Genomic DNA, 17,637 nt, shown 5'->3' with positions numbered 1-17,637 from the left:
CAGAACTGCCACGGAGTGTTGCGGGATGGAAGGTGGAATGTCTACAGCAGCGAAGCTCCCCACTGTTTTTTTACCCTTCGGTCATTTACCTAACCCGCCCACTAGCCATGGGAGGAGGTGGGACCCACGGAAGAGCTGACAAGGTGACAGGCGGGGCGAGTCGCGGAACGTGTGACGTCACCCCGGGTGTGCGTAGCGTGAGCGGAAGCGGAAGCGCCTCTGTTCGCCGCCTCTCCCACCGGCCCGATGAGCTGCAGCGGCTCCGGCGCGGACCCCGAGGCGGCGCCAGCCTCCGCCGCCTCGGCCCCGGGCCCGACGCCCCCGGTCTCGGCTCCCGTTGCGCTGCCCGCCAGCACCGCCGCGGAGAACAAGGCCAGCCCCGCGGGAACTGCAGGGGGGCCTGGGGCTGGAGCCGCGGCTGGGGTCACGGGACCTGTGGCGGCGCGGGCCGGGGAGCCGGCCGAGCGGCGCGGGGCGGGTGAGGGCCGGGACGGGTGAGGGTGAGGGAAACGCCTTGGACTGGGCCCAGCGGCGGGTGAGGGCAGAGGGTACGAGGCAGACTTAGCTGGGACCCTGCGCCCCACCTCTGAGTCTCAGTTTGCTGGTTCTCCTCTAGCTCCGGTGTCAGCGGGCGGCGCGGCGCCCCCGGAGGGGGCTATGTCTAACGGCGTTTACGTACTGCCGAGCGCGGCCAACGGAGACGTAAAGCCGGTGGTGTCCAGCACGCCTCTGGTGGACTTCTTGATGCAGCTGGAGGATTACACGCCTACGGTGGGCTTCCTGCCTGAACACGGCTATTAGGCCCACTGTCATAACAATTTTCAGCTACACCTGCGTGCTTTCCAGCGTCTTCTATTGTTTATTCCCTCTGTCCACCCAAACTACAAGCTTCCATCTGATATGAAGACCAAATCTTTTCCCTTACCCTCTTCCCATTTAGCCCATCAGGGCACAGGGCTAACACTGACAGTTGTCTAATTGATTTCTCAGATCCCAGATGCGGTGACTGGTTATTACCTGAACCGGGCTGGCTTTGAGGCCTCAGATCCACGCATGTGAGTAAACCTAGGGCAGGACAGAGCTTTGGGTGCTTTGTATGGTTTGTTGTCCATCTCCTCATACCAGTTTTTTTCTCTTTAGAATTCGGCTCATCTCCCTAGCTGCCCAGAAATTCATCTCAGATATTGCCAATGATGCCCTACAGCACTGCAAAATGAAGGGCACAGCTTCTGGCAGCTCCCGGAGCAAAAGCAAGGTGTGAAGGGAAGCTCACTGAGTCAGTAACTACTCTCCACAACAGTAGAGGCTTAATTTATCCAGCAAACCCCTTTGGGGAACTACATCCTAGGGGAGGTATAAGTCATACTCAGGGTCACCCACATGGGATTGGAATCTGGGATTCCTGTGCTCAGCTGGTACTCTTCCCTCTTCCCTCAGGACCGCAAGTACACTCTAACCATGGAGGACTTGACCCCTGCCCTCAGCGAATATGGCATCAATGTGAAGAAGCCGCACTATTTCACCTGAGCCACCCAACCCAATGTACTTGTCTGTTCCCATGTCCCCACACCAGCCTGTTTTCATAATAAACTTTATTGTGACAGGCGGGGCTGATCCCTCCCATGCTGGGAGACACCTTGTGGCAAGTGACAAAGCTCTGAGCTCAACCCCTTTTGGGGCCACAGTGGTAGGGATGGGAGCAGGGGTTGGGCCCCATATCTGGGGTAGTACCATGACTGGAGGCAGGGGAGGCAACCAGAGGCCTGCTTCTCTGGGGAGGTGTACTCCCCCAACCATGTCTTGACACCTCTGGAGTTCAAGCAGGGACCTTCCAGGCCTATTTGTCCTGCATCTTTTCCAGAATAGGCACAATCATGTCAAACTTAGGCCGCTTGGCAGGGTCTTCATTCATGCAAATCTTCATGAGCTTACACACATGGGGGGAAATACCTGGTGGAATGGTAGGCCGAAGGCCTTCTAGTGCCACCTGCAAATAGAAGGAAAAACAAGGTGAGTCTCAGAATTTGAGTGCATCATGTGAGCAGAGGCTTCTGGTTCTTGAACAGAATGACTGAACAAATTTGGGAAGAGCCTAGGCTCACTACAATGATCATCACCACCTTTGCAACACAAGTATATACAGTTCTACCCTCACCTTCATTCCAATCTCCATATTGGAGAGGTCAGCAAAGGGTACCTCTCGTGTCACCAGTTCCCACAGAAGTACTGCAAAACTCCACATGTCTGCTGAACGTCTGTTTGTGTCTTCAGGCTTCTTCTGCAGAGCTGGGGGAATAGCCATTGTTTGTTTCACCTGTCTAGCCTATCCTGTCTCTGCCCCCTCTATTATTGAGCTGGTCCGCCTCTACCTCCCAACGTGATGCCCTCACCCACCTTCAGGGGCCACCCAGGCAGGTGCATACATGCGCCCAGGGCATTGGAAAGAAAACTTGACATCGGCCATGCTGATTCGGGCAGTCATGTCCTCGTCAATCTGAAAAAGAAGATACATGGAAGCAGGTGAGTCCCATTTTAGATAGGCAAAGGCTTTTGGGGCCTGGGCCAGTAATGAACTTGATGGCCTCACCATTACACTTCGACTGTTGAGTGCATGTCGTGGGATGAGGGGCTCTAGTGTGTGCAGGAAAGCCATGCCTCTTGCCATATCTAAAGCAAACTTCACAGCTTGGCTCTGGTCCACGACAAAATCTAAGGGGAGGCAAGAGTCAAAACAATTTGAAGAAGACGTGTACCCCTTCTCCCAGGCCCTCCCTGACAAGTCCAGCATTCCTACTCACTGGTGCCTTCATGTAGTACATTGTAGAGGGATCCATATGGCATCCAGTGTGTGATGAGTGTAGGGTGAGGAGCAGGTGGAGACTGGCAGGCACCTAACACTGGGAGCACGTTCGGGTGTGAGAAAATCCTGGGAGAGGGAAAGATTGTCTCTGGCTGAGAATTATGATAAAAGATCTCCCCTTTCTGTACCATTCAGAGTTCCTCGGAACCAGCAACTTCCAGTTTAGACCTTGCCCCACCTGAGCCGGGGACACTCCTCATTGAAGTCCCTGCTTTTCCTTGTACTCCAGTCTCGAACCTTCAGCACCTTCACGACAATGTCATTTCCCTGCCAGCGGCCCTTCCATAGCTGAAGGACAGGTACAGGTTAGGAGGCTTTAAAGCCACCACTTCTTTGTCCATTAACTGGGGGGAAATCTTAAAAGCAGGTGCAAAGCAGGTAATTTGTGGGGGTTTTGGAAGGGAGGGACAAGAAGGGGAAGAGTCACCTCTCCAGAGTGATTCTCATTGAGCTTCGCCAGAAAGTTGAGCTGTTTAAAGTCAATGCCCGAGTGTTTGTTCAGGGTCCCATTTCCTAAGAATATGGGCAGGTCAGGCACCCAGCTTTGCCCTAATCCAGCCCAAGGAGCCCAGGATAACACTATTTCAACCCCTCCCCCCACAACAGTGACTCACGGGGCCGAGTACGGGTGGTCCCCTTCCAGAATGTGTCCTTGTATGGAATACGGTTGAGATTCTGACCCATCTTCTCTGCCCGTTCTGGGGAAGAAAAACAGCCTGAGTTGTGGTAAAGAGGAAAGACACAGGCAGGGAAGGACAAGACAAGAGAACCAAACTAGGGGTAAGGGATGGACCTCGGAGAAGCTCTCTCAAGGGTGCCTTGGCTTTGTCTACAGGCATCTCGCCATACTTGTTACAGATGCTGACAAGGGCTCCATTAGCCACCAGATCCTGGAATGAAAAAGTGGTTATGATGAGTACCCCTGCTACTTCCCTGGCAGTCAACAATCCTTTTGAGTGTCACATGATAGTACCGATAGGATAGGTTGAGGTTTTAGGCTCACTTTGCTTCTTACCCGTCCCAGGACTTGGGGCCTGAGTACTCACCTCTGCCACTTGATCCTGGCCCCAAAAACAGGCATAGTGCAGAGGCACATTCCCATGCTCATTCACTGCATTGATGTCAGCCTTATACTGCAACAGCTGGGCCCCATGGCCAGACAAAAAGAAGAGATAGAAGGCAGTCAGTCCCAAATGTGTTCCAGCATGGAAAATTGGAAGGCACCTTAGATTACAAGTGCCTGCTGACCTCATGGTATGTCTGTGATATGGGTGATGGAGGGTTTTGTGCATACCTTTTGTACAATATCACGATGTCCGTGACTAGCTGCCAGATGCAGGGGGGTGTCATCCCCACGGTTCATTACATTGATCCGTGCCCCCCTCATGATCAGCATCTCAACCACTGCAGAGCGGCCCTCTCGGCAGGCCCAGTGCAAGGGAGAAAAGCCGTGATCATCCCTTAGAAAAAGGGCAAGAGTCACTGAGCTGAAGGTGGTCTGGGAAAAAGCTTTGATTCATGAAAAACGGATGGTTATTCTGTACACTCTCTGGGAAGGCTCCCTTCTCTAGGACTTCTCATTCATGCCAGCAGCTTCCAATTGTCCAATTCACTTTCCCCTGAGCTTGACACCCAACCAACCATCTAGAAAATTTAACTTCTCTATAATAGGATTTGTTATCTTTATCATCATCTTCCACACCCTTTCTTTCCTGGGTATGTTAAAATGGGGAGAGGTACTGTTAGAGAAGGCAGACCACAATTCATGGGAAAGGAAACACACTGTTTAACTCTGATATTGAAACTAATATCTAAAAAGGAATGGAATTAAAAATGATGTTTTGGAGGGATTTATAAAGAAAAGGGGAAATGCTTTTGATTACTATGAGAAAACACACAAAACATGATTCTCCTACTTAGCAGTAATGGACAGAAAGTATGAGAATGGTTGTTTAGAGTGAAAACCATCCCTGTTTTTTTCTTTTCCTAGGGCATATGTTTTATAAAGTAAAAGAAGTGTACAAGCAAAACAATTGGGTGGGAGCTAGGTCGGCCTGACAGCTTGGAGCCATAAAAGGAAATTCCCTCTTGTCCTGGGCTTTTGATCTGAGGGGCGGAGCAGGGGGCGGTCCCAAGCCCTGGCCACAGCCTCCGGATGCCTCACTGCTGTGGTCACTTCCTGCGGGGGCTCTAGACGGGGAGCCTGGAACAGATCAAGGGTCTGGCCACCCAGGTGCCCCAACGAGTTGAAGAGTGTGTGTGTGGGGGGGGGGGGGGTGGCGGGGCAGGGGGGTTGCTTTTAACGAAATAATTTCCCTTCCACAGTCTGTCCTCTTCTACTCACAAATAGCCAAAGTTTTCCCAGGAGGTGGGTAACCCCCGGATGCTTCACCCTCACCCCCCCAGCTTTGCCTCCCAAACCTTCAATTTATACCCAGCAGTCTGTGACCCCAAATTTGACGGCATAGGTATGGGCAAAAGGGTTCTGTCCACTGTCAGGCTGCTTGTTACTTCAAAGTCTGGACTATTATCTCAAGCAGGCCTGCAGGGAATTAACCACCACCTCATATCCAGCATATAGACAGATTGGGCTCCCACACTCTAGTACCTCAAACCAGCAATGAAATCTTCCGATATCACCAATGCTACCTCTTCACCTTTTGGCAGTGAGGAATCTTCAAATATGTCTGTCACACTGGGCAGCTCTGCCTAAACCTCTATATTTCCTCAGAACAGAATAATTACTGTACCCACTCTCTTATCAGAGTACTCTGTATGAATTATATGGGAAATGAAACTAGTGATTTTGCAGATTATTAAAGAAAAACAGCATAAGACTATTGGAACCAGTGCAGCCTGGACTAAGATGATAGATAATCCTGATCTCTCAAACCTAAAGAGTAATCACTCCCACACTTTTCAAAAAAAAAAAAAAAAAAAAAGCTAAAAAATTAAAATCCACTATCCTGAATTGCCAACACTACTGCTTGTCTTGGTTTCTTGCGTCAGGCAACATTAAAAACTAATCCACATTTATTTTCTCTTATTTCCTCTCCTCCCATTCACTTTCCACCTGCCCAAGTCACCACCTTGAAGACAAAGATTATCTATGGTTGTGGGACTAGCACCCACCACAGGAGGTATTCAGTACAGTTCCTCAATTGAAGGAACCCTATGTAGTTTGATTTCTTCACCAATTAATCATCTGAAACAGCACTCAGAGATCATAAAATATATTCTAATTGTAAATGCAACAGTAACTTCAAAACGTTTAGATTCTTTGACTTCTCAGTAGCCTATACTATTATTCACCATTCCCTCTCTGTTAATACATGTATTCCCTAACCTTTATTTTCTATTTCTTCAACTTCTGATTGTATCTTTTCAGTCGGCCAGGCTTTTCATCTCCTACTGAGACTATCTTCACTATCATGTACATGCTACTGTATCTCCAATCTGCTTACAAGTCAGATCTCTCTCCTGAACTCCAAATCTATGTAAACCTACTTAACATTTCCAAGTTGCTGTACAATCACCTTAAGTTTAATATGTGCAGAACAGAAAGCCTCAACCTTCAGTTTTCTCCATCTCAGTAAAAGCAACCACTAGATCTGTCCAAGTGCCCAAGTCAAAGCCATCCTTCATTTTCCACACCAAGCCCATTAATTTTTCATCCTTAAGATTTCTGGAAGCTGATCACATTTCATTTTTCACCTTCCCAAATGTGATCCAAAACATCACTTCTAGGATGAACTAGGAAATTGCATGCTTTTCACAAAGCATCTAAGGTGATACTCATGGAACATCTTATCACTACACAACCTTAAAACCAAGCTCTTAGAATAGAAGCATGACTCCTGCAGGTCTCTCCAGCCCTTTCTCTTGTTCTTTTTCACTTATACCCAATGCTCCATCCCACAGAGCTCTTCTATCCTCCAGCAACATGTAACTCCAGACAATATCCTGGCATTCTGTGCTGTTTTGCCTCCTCCTTAATGTAGTTCATTAAGGCTATGAAGCTCTTTGCAGCCTCTGCTTGTGAAACTTAACAGTTAAGATTCGGCGCAAACACTGCTTCCTCTGTGGAGACCCTTTGCCCACGACAGGCTGTGCTTAGCGCTCATTACATTGGATGGCTAAGTCAGCAGTCCCCCACTGGATGTGAGCACCCCACGTAGTGGAGAAAGAGACTTCCAACCGCTTCAGCTCACCCCTGGTTGAGATCGTTCTCCGTGTTGTCCAGCCACAGGCGCACGGCAACCGCGTTGCCCTCCCGGCACTGAGTGAAAATGTCGTCCATAGCAGCGTCCCGGCGAGGGGGAAGCCTGGGGACTGTGGGGGTTCCCAGGGAAGGGGGATGAGCCCGAGCTTTATCCGCTAGAGGGAAAAGTGTTGGTGCTGAGGAGGGGGCTGGGCGTTGTGCCCTGGCTAATGGTGGTCTGTGAAGGAGTTCAGGGAGAGTGGATAATCCCCTGGGCGCGAGGGAAAGGAAGGTCCAGGAGGGGTAGGAGTGATCACGAGGCTATCTCCAGAATCCAAGTCGCACAGCAGGCGCGGAGACCCTACCCTCGAACAGCGCTCTGAGTGGGGAGGTGGGGGATGGGGAAGCGGCTCTGGCTCCGTTTACCCTGGGAGACCGGATGGGGGTCCTTCCCGAGGATCGCTCTGTTTCCCTCCTCAGAACTCAGGCTGAGTGAGGAGTAACGGGTTGGCAGGGCCTCAGTCTTGGTCAGCGGGCGCCGGTCCTCCCGCACTCACCGGGTCTCGGGCTGGAGGCGCCTTCTTCGGGGAACTCCCGTCCGGCCGCGCCCGCCGCCCGGCCCCGCCCCACCCTGGCCCTCTACGGCCACCGCGGGCGGCCTTCCCTCCTGTCCTATAACCTCCCTTGCCCTTCTAGCCCACGAGAGCCTACACTCGATGGTTCTGCGTCACACAGGCCGCTCTAGCAGCCGCTGTCCTTACTCTTTGGTTTCCGGCTGTGTCCTGGGGCGTCTGGACGTTTTGACTTCTGAGACGCTCTATGCACGTGGAGAGTAGGGTGGGCTTTGCCACTCTGCCCTCGCAGCCCACATGTTCGAGGAGCCTGAATGGGCCGGGGCGGCCCCAGTAGCCGCAGGCCTTCGGCTAGTAACCCCACAGACTCGGCCAGCGGCAGCCTCGCAAATCAAGGTAAGGGACTCCATAGCGATAGTGGGATTGCGTCAGGCCGCGAATCAGACCCTAATGGATCGCGGTGATGGGGCATGCCTTGCCTGTACGTTTGGGAGAGGGGGTATTTACAGCACAGTAGGTGATCTGAAGATCTGGATCCGAAGTAGTTGGTTGAGTAGAATTTGTTGAAGAGAAGGAGGTTCCTTGGACAGGAAAGGGGCAAGGAGCATTTGCTGTTCTGTTAAAATCCATGGATTGGAACACCGAGTAAATGAAAGGGGATGTTGTTGAAGAAGTAGAAGTTTTGCATATGTTGAGGCTACAGAAGTCAATGAAGTGTGTTTGGCAGGGGGGTGATTTTTTTCAGATTTGAATTTTGAAAAGGAGTTCCTCTTCCCTCTCCATTCTCTTCCATCTCTCTTCTCTCGAGGTTTTGGGAATAATCCAGGACCTTGGGCATTTTGGGCAAGCACACTACCACTGAGCTACATCCCCAGCCTTGAAAAGGTTATTGGTTGCAGTGTGGAGAATAGATAATTGAGTGGAGAGAGTAAGAGTGGGTAACAGGGAAGAGTTGTCAATATTGCTATTCAAGGGGGTGTGGGGTTGATTGAGAACCTTCAAGGTAAATACTTAGCCTAGGAGCACTCATTAGGACTTTTAATCCTGAATCAGCTTTCCTTTTCCTTTAACAGTAGACCTTTTCTTTTCAGGCTCAGTAGATGTGAGGACTGCTGTACTTCACAGGCTTTTTCTATCCTTCAGTCAGTCCCCAACATGGACTGCCTACTTTGTTTTCATCCCACAGCTCATCAGCCTAATCCAGGCCACTGGTCTCTCTGTGTAGCTTCTTCCTTTCAGGATGTTCTGTATACTGCAACTATCACATTTACTACATGTGATCCTGTTCCTCCTGTGTTGAAGAAACCTCCCTACTTCTAAAGGTATCAGCTGGAGGTAAAAGCCTGAAACGAGGGACTGGAATGGTCTCACTTTGGTTCCCTTGCTTGTGGCCTTAGCACACTCCTCTGGGGAACCTCAATTATTAATCATTTACACATTTAACAAAATAGGGTAGAAGGTTTTTCGGCTCTCTGGCCTTCCAAAGGTTGGGGTGGTGACATGAAAGTTCTGGATCTGGAAAACTTCACTACAGTTGAAGTTGACTTGGAAAATCCAGATGCCTCTGCCAATATCTGAACTAGGTCCCTATCTCTCCTTTCTTGTCCTCACCCATTCTCACCCTATTCTCATCCTTTGTTTTCTTCCAGGGTTGCAAGCGCCGCCAGCTTTTGGCCACATTACGGACCCTAGAAGCAGCATCTCTTTCCCAGCAACTCCCTGGTAGCCCACCTGGCAGTGACTATGAGGAGGAGGATGTTGTAGAACAGAAGAAACAACTGCCAAAGGCCTTGTTTGCCAATTCCTCTGTTAAAGGAGGGGAAAAAAGGAAGAAAAAACGTCCAAAACAGGGCCCACCTTGCAGTGATTCTGAGGACAAGGAAGTAGAAAGGAAGAAGTGTCACAAACAAGTTTTTGACAAAGATTCTGCTGAAGAGAAGAGAAAGAGGAAACACCAAAAACAGACTTCTTCAAACCCAACCCAACACCTGGACAGTGTTGACCAAACAGGTATATTGGATGTGTGTATGTACATGTAGTGGAGGGATCATTCAGCTGATTGTACAGAGGATATCCACCATAGGCAATGAGTACTTTTATCCAGGCCAGTCTGTCTTCAAGACTATGGCCAGAATTTAGGGGACCTTGCCTCAAATAATACCTTCCTTTTTCCCTCCCTGCAGACCACGAAGCCTGGAAGAGTAGTGCTACAAATAACCTGCCCAAGCCAAGCCTTGGGTCTCCTTCTCCTAAACACCCGTGTACCTTGAGCCGCAAGCAGTGGCGGAATCGGCAAAAGAATAAGCGGAGACACAAGAACAAATTTCGTCCACCTCCAGCACCAGACGAACTTCCTGCCAAGGACTCCACAGAGGACACAGAGGTGCCTCCTGCCCCGACGCCAAACAGCCAAGAGACTCGGGCAGGAGCCCTACGAGCCCGCATGGCCCAGCGGCTGGATGGTGCCCGATTTCGCTACCTCAATGAACAGCTGTACTCGGGGCCCAGCAGTGCTGCACAGCGTCTCTTTCAGGAAGACCCTGAGGCTTTCTTTCTCTACCATCGTGGCTTCCAAAGCCAAGTGAAGAAGTGGCCACTGCAGCCAGTAGACCGCATTGCCAGGGATCTTCGCCAGCGGTGAGGGTGGGCTCTTTGAGAAATGGTTTGGGTCATTCAAGGGCTCAGATCAGACCAATGTGTGACCGCTCTCTTCCATTCCCAGGCCTGCATCCCTAGTGGTGGCTGACTTTGGATGTGGAGATTGCCGTTTGGCTTCAAGTATCCGTAACCCTGTGCACTGCTTTGACTTGGCCTCTCTAGATCCCAGGGTCACTGTGTGTGACATGGCCCAGGTAAACCCCTGTATGTATCTGGCCTGTACTCTTTAATCCCTCTTCCCCCCATTCTAGTATCCAATCCAGTACTGAATGTCTCTTTCAAGCACTATATGCTTCATTCAATATTCTCACTCTCCACAGGTGCCTCTGGAGGATAAATCTGTGGATGTGGCTGTATTTTGCCTTTCACTGATGGGAACCAACATCAGGGACTTCCTGGAGGAGGCAAATCGGGTATTGAAGCCAGGGTAGGAGCCCCTAGGATTTAGATACATATATATGTGTATGCATGTATCTGCACATTTACACAGAACTTCCTCCTCTTTTCAGGGGTCTTCTGAAAGTGGCTGAGGTTAGCAGCCGCTTTGAGGATGTTCGGGCCTTTCTGGGGGCTGTGACCAAACTGGGCTTCAAGGTCATCTCCAAGGTGAGAACCTCAAGAAGTCTGTTTCTATTTTTGTCTTATGTGTAGTGTTCAGGAAGGAGGCATAGACATGTGAAATAGACATTTTTCTCTCTAGAGGCACAACTCTCAGGAAGCTCTATGAAGCTGTCTTATTAGCGGAAGGATTTAGAGGGAAGTGTTTTGAACAAGAGTTGTGTGCATTTGGAGCTCACTGGGTCTTTTCTTCCCCTAGGACCTGAGGAACAGTCACTTCTTCTTGTTTGATTTTGAAAAGACTGGGCCCCCTCGGGTAGGGCCCAAGACTCAGCTTTTAGGCCTGAAACTTCAACCATGCCTCTACAAGCGCAGGTGACCTCTGGACACTCCCTGAAAGGGGAGGCAGGTTCAGAACTCTCAAGACTGAATCCAGCCAAGCTGTGAGCCACGACCTAGTATTGCCTTCCCTCTGTCCCAAGAACAAAGTATGATAAAATCCCTGTCACAGCTCTAAGTGAAGTCTTCTAAGTTACAAGGAGCATAACATCCCTTGGGCAAGCTAAAGAATAAGAAATTTGCTGTGAGAAAAGGAAGATATCTGAGGAATATACATCTTTAGACCTCATGAAAACTAGTTGGTTTGGAATTGAAGGTTCTCTGGATTTGGCTCTTCTTTCCATCTCTCAGAAGGCACCTGGGCTTTTTGTCCTGATCTCTCCACTGTGCTCTTTTCTGATCTGTACTGACCAGCCTCTGCTCACTTCTGTCCTCTCAGCTTTAGTCTGCCAAGGCCTTCAAGACTGCAAACAGGTAGTTTGTCTGTCATGGCAATTACAGTCTTGGCCTACTATTTACAGCTGGAAGTCATGTAATCTCTGATTATCAATTTCTCTCTTGGAAAATGCTAAAATTTCTGTCTTACAGCATTGTTGTCTGGGTTAACTGAGGAGGTCTATAGCCAGGACTGGAAACATAGAAGGTGCTCAATAAACTAAGTCTGTCTATTATATGTTGTCTTATTGTTCTTTGAAGACCTTTCTTGGATCTGGTAGAAGGCTGAAGTGAATAGATTTGTTGACTGAGAAAGACTCTGGGAGACTTAAGGTTAAGACTTTCAAGAGACTCATTTCATGGGATGCTGAGACTCAATGTATTTTGAACTGTCCTTGGAAAGAGGTAGTCCAGGAGTTGAGTTTCTATTCATGCACAGCTAGTTGATGTCACACTGGTATAGGCAATTGTGCTGCTTATGGTCAAATTGTCTGTCCATTGTTTTTGCCTTGTAGTGGGCCCAGATCAGCATGTCCTCAGAGTCTATAGGTAAGCAAGTCTAGTGCTAGGGAAATTTGAGCTAGGATGACAGATCCTAAGCCTCCCCTAGAAGGTAGCTGCCTTGGACCCAGGTGTAAAGATATAGCCTCTTCTGTCTAAGAACAAATCTGAGAGTGCCTACTAGAAAAACATAGGTAACAGGGCTCTGAGCCATTTGGATGAGCTGTGAACCATTCAACATAAGTAACACAATGCCTTTGCATCTGACTTTAGGAAAGTTTGTCATCCCAAATATAGTCATTTCATATTCCCCCACTCCCAAAGCAGAATTATTTTTCATCTGTGTTCTCAAAGTACTACACAAAGAGTTAGTATTTAAATACTGTGTTGTAGTTACTCTGTTGATTAGGCTTCAGTCTTCTGAGCCATATTTAGTTTTGTGTTTCCACAGCTTATCACCTGAAGTATAGCCAATGTACTCGTTTACCTAGGGAAGGCTAAGAAATGACAAGATCTATTCGAGTTGAGATCGATGAGAGTAGCAATATTGTAAAAGTCTAGGTTTGTAGCATAAGATCAAAGTGTTATGGACTAGTGATGAAAGAAGTAGGAGAACTTCATTAGATAGAATTGCTGGGATGTCAAGGGTGGTTGAGAGAATGGAATCTGCAGTAAGTTCCAGGTTTCTGGCTTGAGCAACTGGATGGGCTGATGATACCTGTTAAAGTGTTCAGGTAACTCATTAGATGTCATTTGAAAGTGAGACAAGCTAGGGGTAATGGTGCATGCCTATAGTCCTAACTACTGCAAGGCTTAAGCAATAGCTAGAACTGGGTTGTGTTTGCTCATTTGAGTCCAAGAGTTTGAAACTAGCCTAAGCAACATAGTGATACCTGTCTCAAAAAAAAGAAAGAGAAAGGAAAGAAAAGTATGAGACATGGGTGAAATTGTGCTGGGGACTTGGGGATGTAACCTAGAAGTGGTAAAGTTGATGGAATAGATAAAGTATTAATGATAGGGGAGAAAAAAAAAAGAAAGTGGCTCAGAATTGAATTCTGAAGTGCATTTAATAGATGGACAAAGGAAAATTAACCAGTAAAGGTGACAAGATGAGAAGGTTGAACCATAGAGGAGTAAAATCAGAAAAGTAGTTTTTTTATACAGGAGGAATGGGCACATTGTCAACTATCATATGCTGTTGAGAGGTCTATTAAAATGAGAGAGAAGACAGATTGCAATTGAGTGAAGATTGCTGCACAATGGTGAGGGCGGTTTGAATTTGTCATATTCTTGAATTTACAGTTTTACCAGTCAATCTAATGATGTGGATGTCCTTATCTACTCAGGAATCTGGGTATAACTGTGAAAGAGGTGAGTATTATGGGATCATCCAGAGTTGATGTCATGCAACTGAAATGATAATGAGCAAAGGAGTTTTAGGCTATCACATGTAAGTGATGGCTGTGCTGAATGTGGAGTTTTGTAGAACAGGTAAGAGAGTGGAGATCGGAGTAGGTTTTTTATGGCAAGTTGTACGATAATCAGACAAGTGACCTGGGAAGATGGGAAACTTTCAGAAATCAGAAGCCTGAATTATTAATTTTAGAAGCAGAGCAGCTCCAGGTGAGGGTAGTCTAGGGTGTGTCCACTGGGGTAAGTGCCTAAGAGGCGTGAAAGGGAGGTTGCCTGGAGATTGGATAATGAACTGAGGGTCAGGTATTATGGGGAGGGGGTTGTCTGTGTAGATTTGAATTTCTCCAGAATGATAGTAAAGTTGACAGTGGAGCAGGTACCAACTTCTTGAAGGGAGGAGATGCTCCAGAAGATCTATGAACAAAGAAAGGGAGGGAGAGGGCAGGATGGCATTTATTTCAAAAAAGCAGAATTTATACAACCTACTAGAAAGACTTCCATGTAAGGGGTAATGTGAGCTGGTAAGTGGAGCTGGCTGCCAGGCAGCCAACATAAAATGAATGCTCTGACAGTCCTCTCCAGTTTCATGGAACTTATTGGGAGACTATTGTGGCATGAAGTAGGAGCTTCCTGTAATAACCAAGTGGGAGGCAATCCATAAAGATTAATAAATGTGTTTTGAGTATCAAAAGTATGTCACTGTAGGATACACAATCATCTTTCATAGCTAGCTCCACATTTGCCTTTTTTCCCAAATGTTACTAACATTCATAGCTCTGGAGTATTTCCTATGTTTTTTCATTAAACTCAGCAGGCCAGCTGAGGTCTGCCTTATAATTTGGATACTCCCTTTGCCTATTCTGATTGCAGCCACCTGAATAAACATCTCTCTGAATCTGACTCAGGCTCTAGTGTCATCACATCAGTCATCCTGATTCCAAAAGCAGGACTCTCCTAAGCCTGATCTGGGTCCTGCCTTCTCTGTCATCAGCTTCAGGACAAACTTGTTCAAGTCCATTCTTGGGCTTCAATGTCTTTTGTTGAGAGTCCATACTAATAGAAAAATAATGTATATTTCATTAAGGAACAATAGCTTGCTCACTGATTAAGGAACTGGAAACCTGTGTGGCTAAAACTGATTGAAGGAGGGACAAGAGTAGTAGGAGATAGATTGAATTAGAAGGGTATTATTGATAGAATATGAAAGGCAGTGGTTCTCAAACTAGAGTTCATTAGAATCACCTACAAGGCTCATTATTGTGCAGATTTCTAGCCTTCTCCCTGAGTTTCTGGGTCAGTAAATTAAGATCAGTCCCCACAAATTCTTTTCTGGTTGTTTGAATTTTTTCAGTGAAACAGGAAGCAAATTTGTTGTTTGAAAGTGAGAATGGCGAGGAGGTGTTGGGGTTTAAAGGAAAAGAGAAGTAAATATTATTTCTAGGAGAATGGATGAAGGAATGATTGAACTAGTGCTGGCAGCATTTATAGCATACTAGAAGTTCAAGTCATAAGTAAAAAGGATGGGATAGGAGCAGATTGGTACAAGATTGTTTTTCAGAAAATTTGTTTCTCAGTGTACAGTGGGTCTGTCAGAACCTAACCCCTTCTTTAGGGAGGGGCAGGATTTTGCCCTCCTACTTCAAGTCCCTTGGAAACTTCACTGGGACTATTTAGGAAGCATGAGGTACTTATTCCTACAGTTGAGGAATGATGAGTTTGTAGTCTGATCCCTACCCTGGAAATGTACAGGGCAAGTAAAAGCTCACAAACTCTTTCAGTGGTGGGGTCAAGAGATTGCTGCTGCTTTGACATTGGTCTCCATTTCCAGAATTTCCTTTGGCAAGTGATGCATGTGTGTATCCTCTTTCCTTGCAGGAAAGAGGGAACTGTGGGGTTGGGTCTTCGGTCTTGTCCAATAGGACCATTTTGAAGAGGCTGGGAGACTTGGCACAGATAAGTGAGGAGTGTGCCATGTGGGCTGGGGAGGGAGTTGCAGGGTACCACCCAGAATATATATGTATCCACCAAGGTCTCTAGGTGACAGCAGGGATTTACCTATTAAATATCTGTCAGGCACATAGGACACATAAACTCCCAGTCAAGCCAGACTGTTTTACCCCCTTACACACACACTCTCTCTCTCTCTCTCTCTCTCTCTCTCTCTCTCTCTCGACTTGGGCACACAATAAGTAGCAGCAATTAGGTGGAGATGAAGTATGGGAAGAAAGAGCACTCCTCCATTCCCCAAAGCAGGCTCCTTGACTTTTAAGTGGGGCAGAGCTGAGAGGGGAAAAGATTTAAAGCCATGACGGGTACAAATTATTTGTTGTTAGACATAATTAGATATTATTTGAAATTATGTTTTGTCTTTAAACTGGTCATAGAACTACAGGCTTGGTGGTGCACACCTGTAATCCCAGCAGCTAGAGTGGCTAGAGCAGGAGGATTGCGAGTGCATAGCCAGCCTAAGCAAAAGTGAGGCACTGAACAACTCATTGAGATCTTGTCTCTAAATAAATACAAAATAGGGCTGGAGATGTGGCTCATTGGTGAGTTCCCCTGAGTTCAATCCCTAGTACCAAAAAAAAAAAAAAAAAAAAAAAAAAGAAGAAGAAGAAGGAGAAGAAGAAGAAGAACTGTCTGTTAACTAAGAATCTCACAGACTTGCTGCAGCTTTTCTCCATAGCAAGGAACGAGTCCTCTCCAATGAATACAGTTTGCAGAAATGGTAAGAGAAAAGAATAAAGTTGGTTTGGATGTCTATCAGTCTGGGCGTGGTCTTGTTCAGCATCCCTTTTAGAGGTCTGCAAGTAGATAGGCCTTGCTTCCGCAGTTGTGTGCTCCTGCTTTTGCTTCCATAATACAGTCCTAAGCGAACACATCTCCAAAAGAAACAACATGATTTTGGCAGAGACAAAAGTTCAGCTTCAAACACTAACCCATTATGTAATTGCACAAAGCCCTCTATAACTTCTACAGCCAGAAACTAGTAATTAGAGCCTTTCATTTCCAGGTCATTCTCTTTCCAGGTGACTTCTCTGACCAGCCACCTGGTTCCAGGACATTTCACCACTGCATTAACTACCTTACTGGTCTAATTGCTTCTGCTTCCCAAAGCAATTCATTGTGCACATAGCCAAGTGATCTTTTTAAAATGTAAATGAGATTATGTCATTTCTCTGCTTAAAATCCTTCAATGGATTCTCATTGCCTCGAGAACAAAAAACAGACTTCTTCCCAGGCCCTGTGTGATCTTGCCCAAGCCTTGCTGTCCAACTGTGCCTTAACCCACTCCTCCCCCTCTCTCAGAACTCCAGCTACACAGGCTTTCCATTCGTTTCTCATGCATCCTAAGTTGTTTCTACTTTAGGGTCTTTTACACATGTTGCTTCATCTACCTAGAACTCTTTCCCAGGTGAGTTCATTTTCATCTTCCAGTGATTTTTTTAGGATGCACACACACAGACCCACACCTCAGATAGAACCCCTTTTGGTTCAATGTATTGCATTTATCTTCTCCCACTCTGGTTTGTCTTTTTACTCTCATTACGGGTGCTTATTGATGAATAGATTTTTTTGTTTGGAAGAGAGTTGCAGTGTTTTGCACAGACTGGCCTCAACAGCTTGGGCTCAAGCAAATCTCCTGCCTCAGCCTCCTGAGTAGTTGGAACCACAAGTATTCATGGTATGCCCTGAGCAGAAGTTTGTAATTTTATTTTATTATATATTTTTAATTTTGGGGTTTTTGTTATGCTTTTTATATATACATGACAGTAGAGCGTATTCTGACATACATCCATGGAGTATAATTTTTCATTCTATCATCTTTCCTATTCCTGTCTTCCCTCCCTTCCCTTCCTTTTTTTTTTTTTTTTTTTTTTTTTGGTACTTAAGGATCGAACCCAGGGGCATTTAACCACTCAGCCATATCCCTCAGCCATTCTTTATATTTTATTTAGAGACAAGGTTTTGCTAAGTTGCTGAGCTTGGCTTTGAACTCATGGTCCTCCTGCCTCAGCCTTGCCAGCCAGTAGGATTACAGGCGTGCTCCATTGCGCCTAGCTCTCTCCATGTTCTCGATTGTTTCCTTTGATGTGAAG

At 47.0% G+C, this 17,637-nt stretch overlaps 3 protein-coding genes across 8 annotated transcripts; 2 read left to right on the top strand and 1 right to left on the bottom strand.

Moving 5' to 3' along the window:
- Positions 1-202: 202 nt before the first annotated feature.
- Positions 203-1,603, top strand: Taf10 (TATA-box binding protein associated factor 10). The gene is made up of 5 exons (XM_076846790.1): positions 203-478; positions 617-771; positions 991-1,055; positions 1,141-1,255; positions 1,438-1,603. Exons 1-5 carry the CDS (start codon positions 247-249, stop codon positions 1,525-1,527), a joined length of 657 nt encoding a protein of 218 aa, XP_076702905.1. The 5' UTR covers positions 203-246; the 3' UTR covers positions 1,528-1,603.
- Ilk (integrin linked kinase) lies at positions 1,578-7,739 on the bottom strand. 5 transcript variants are annotated; one of them, XM_076846786.1, is made up of 13 exons: positions 7,488-7,739; positions 7,072-7,192; positions 4,155-4,320; positions 3,907-4,002; positions 3,654-3,750; positions 3,475-3,558; positions 3,288-3,373; positions 3,039-3,148; positions 2,799-2,926; positions 2,588-2,709; positions 2,395-2,494; positions 2,156-2,286; positions 1,578-1,987 (listed from the first exon to the last, which is right to left on the bottom strand). In XM_076846786.1, exons 2-13 carry the CDS (start codon positions 7,158-7,160, stop codon positions 1,838-1,840), a joined length of 1,359 nt encoding a protein of 452 aa, XP_076702901.1. In that variant the 5' UTR covers positions 7,161-7,192; positions 7,488-7,739; the 3' UTR covers positions 1,578-1,837. The 5 variants fall into 5 exon arrangements, with proteins under 5 accessions (XP_076702901.1, XP_076702902.1, XP_076702899.1 ...); XM_076846787.1 differs by having other exon boundaries at positions 7,619-7,739; XM_076846784.1 differs by having other exon boundaries at positions 7,072-7,237; positions 7,488-7,738.
- Positions 7,740-7,814: 75 nt separating this feature from the next.
- On the top strand, positions 7,815-16,068 carry Rrp8 (ribosomal RNA processing 8). Of its 2 annotated transcripts, XM_076846783.2 has the most exons (7): positions 7,910-8,029; positions 9,283-9,643; positions 9,817-10,270; positions 10,356-10,485; positions 10,612-10,718; positions 10,801-10,897; positions 11,109-16,068. In XM_076846783.2, exons 1-7 carry the CDS (start codon positions 7,931-7,933, stop codon positions 11,226-11,228), a joined length of 1,368 nt encoding a protein of 455 aa, XP_076702898.1. In that variant the 5' UTR covers positions 7,910-7,930; the 3' UTR covers positions 11,229-16,068. The 2 variants fall into 2 exon arrangements, with proteins under 2 accessions (XP_076964956.1, XP_076702898.1); XM_077108841.1 differs by lacking the exon at positions 11,109-16,068 and having other exon boundaries at positions 7,815-8,029; positions 10,612-10,704; positions 10,801-10,878.
- The last annotated feature ends 1,569 nt before the right edge of the window (positions 16,069-17,637 follow it).

This window comes from Callospermophilus lateralis, chromosome 2, assembly GCF_048772815.1.
Source record: "Callospermophilus lateralis isolate mCalLat2 chromosome 2, mCalLat2.hap1, whole genome shotgun sequence".
Classification (NCBI taxonomy): Eukaryota; Metazoa; Chordata; class Mammalia; order Rodentia; family Sciuridae; genus Callospermophilus; species Callospermophilus lateralis.
The sequence above is the reverse complement of the archived record's forward strand: the minus strand, read 5'-3'. Positions and strand labels throughout refer to the sequence as shown.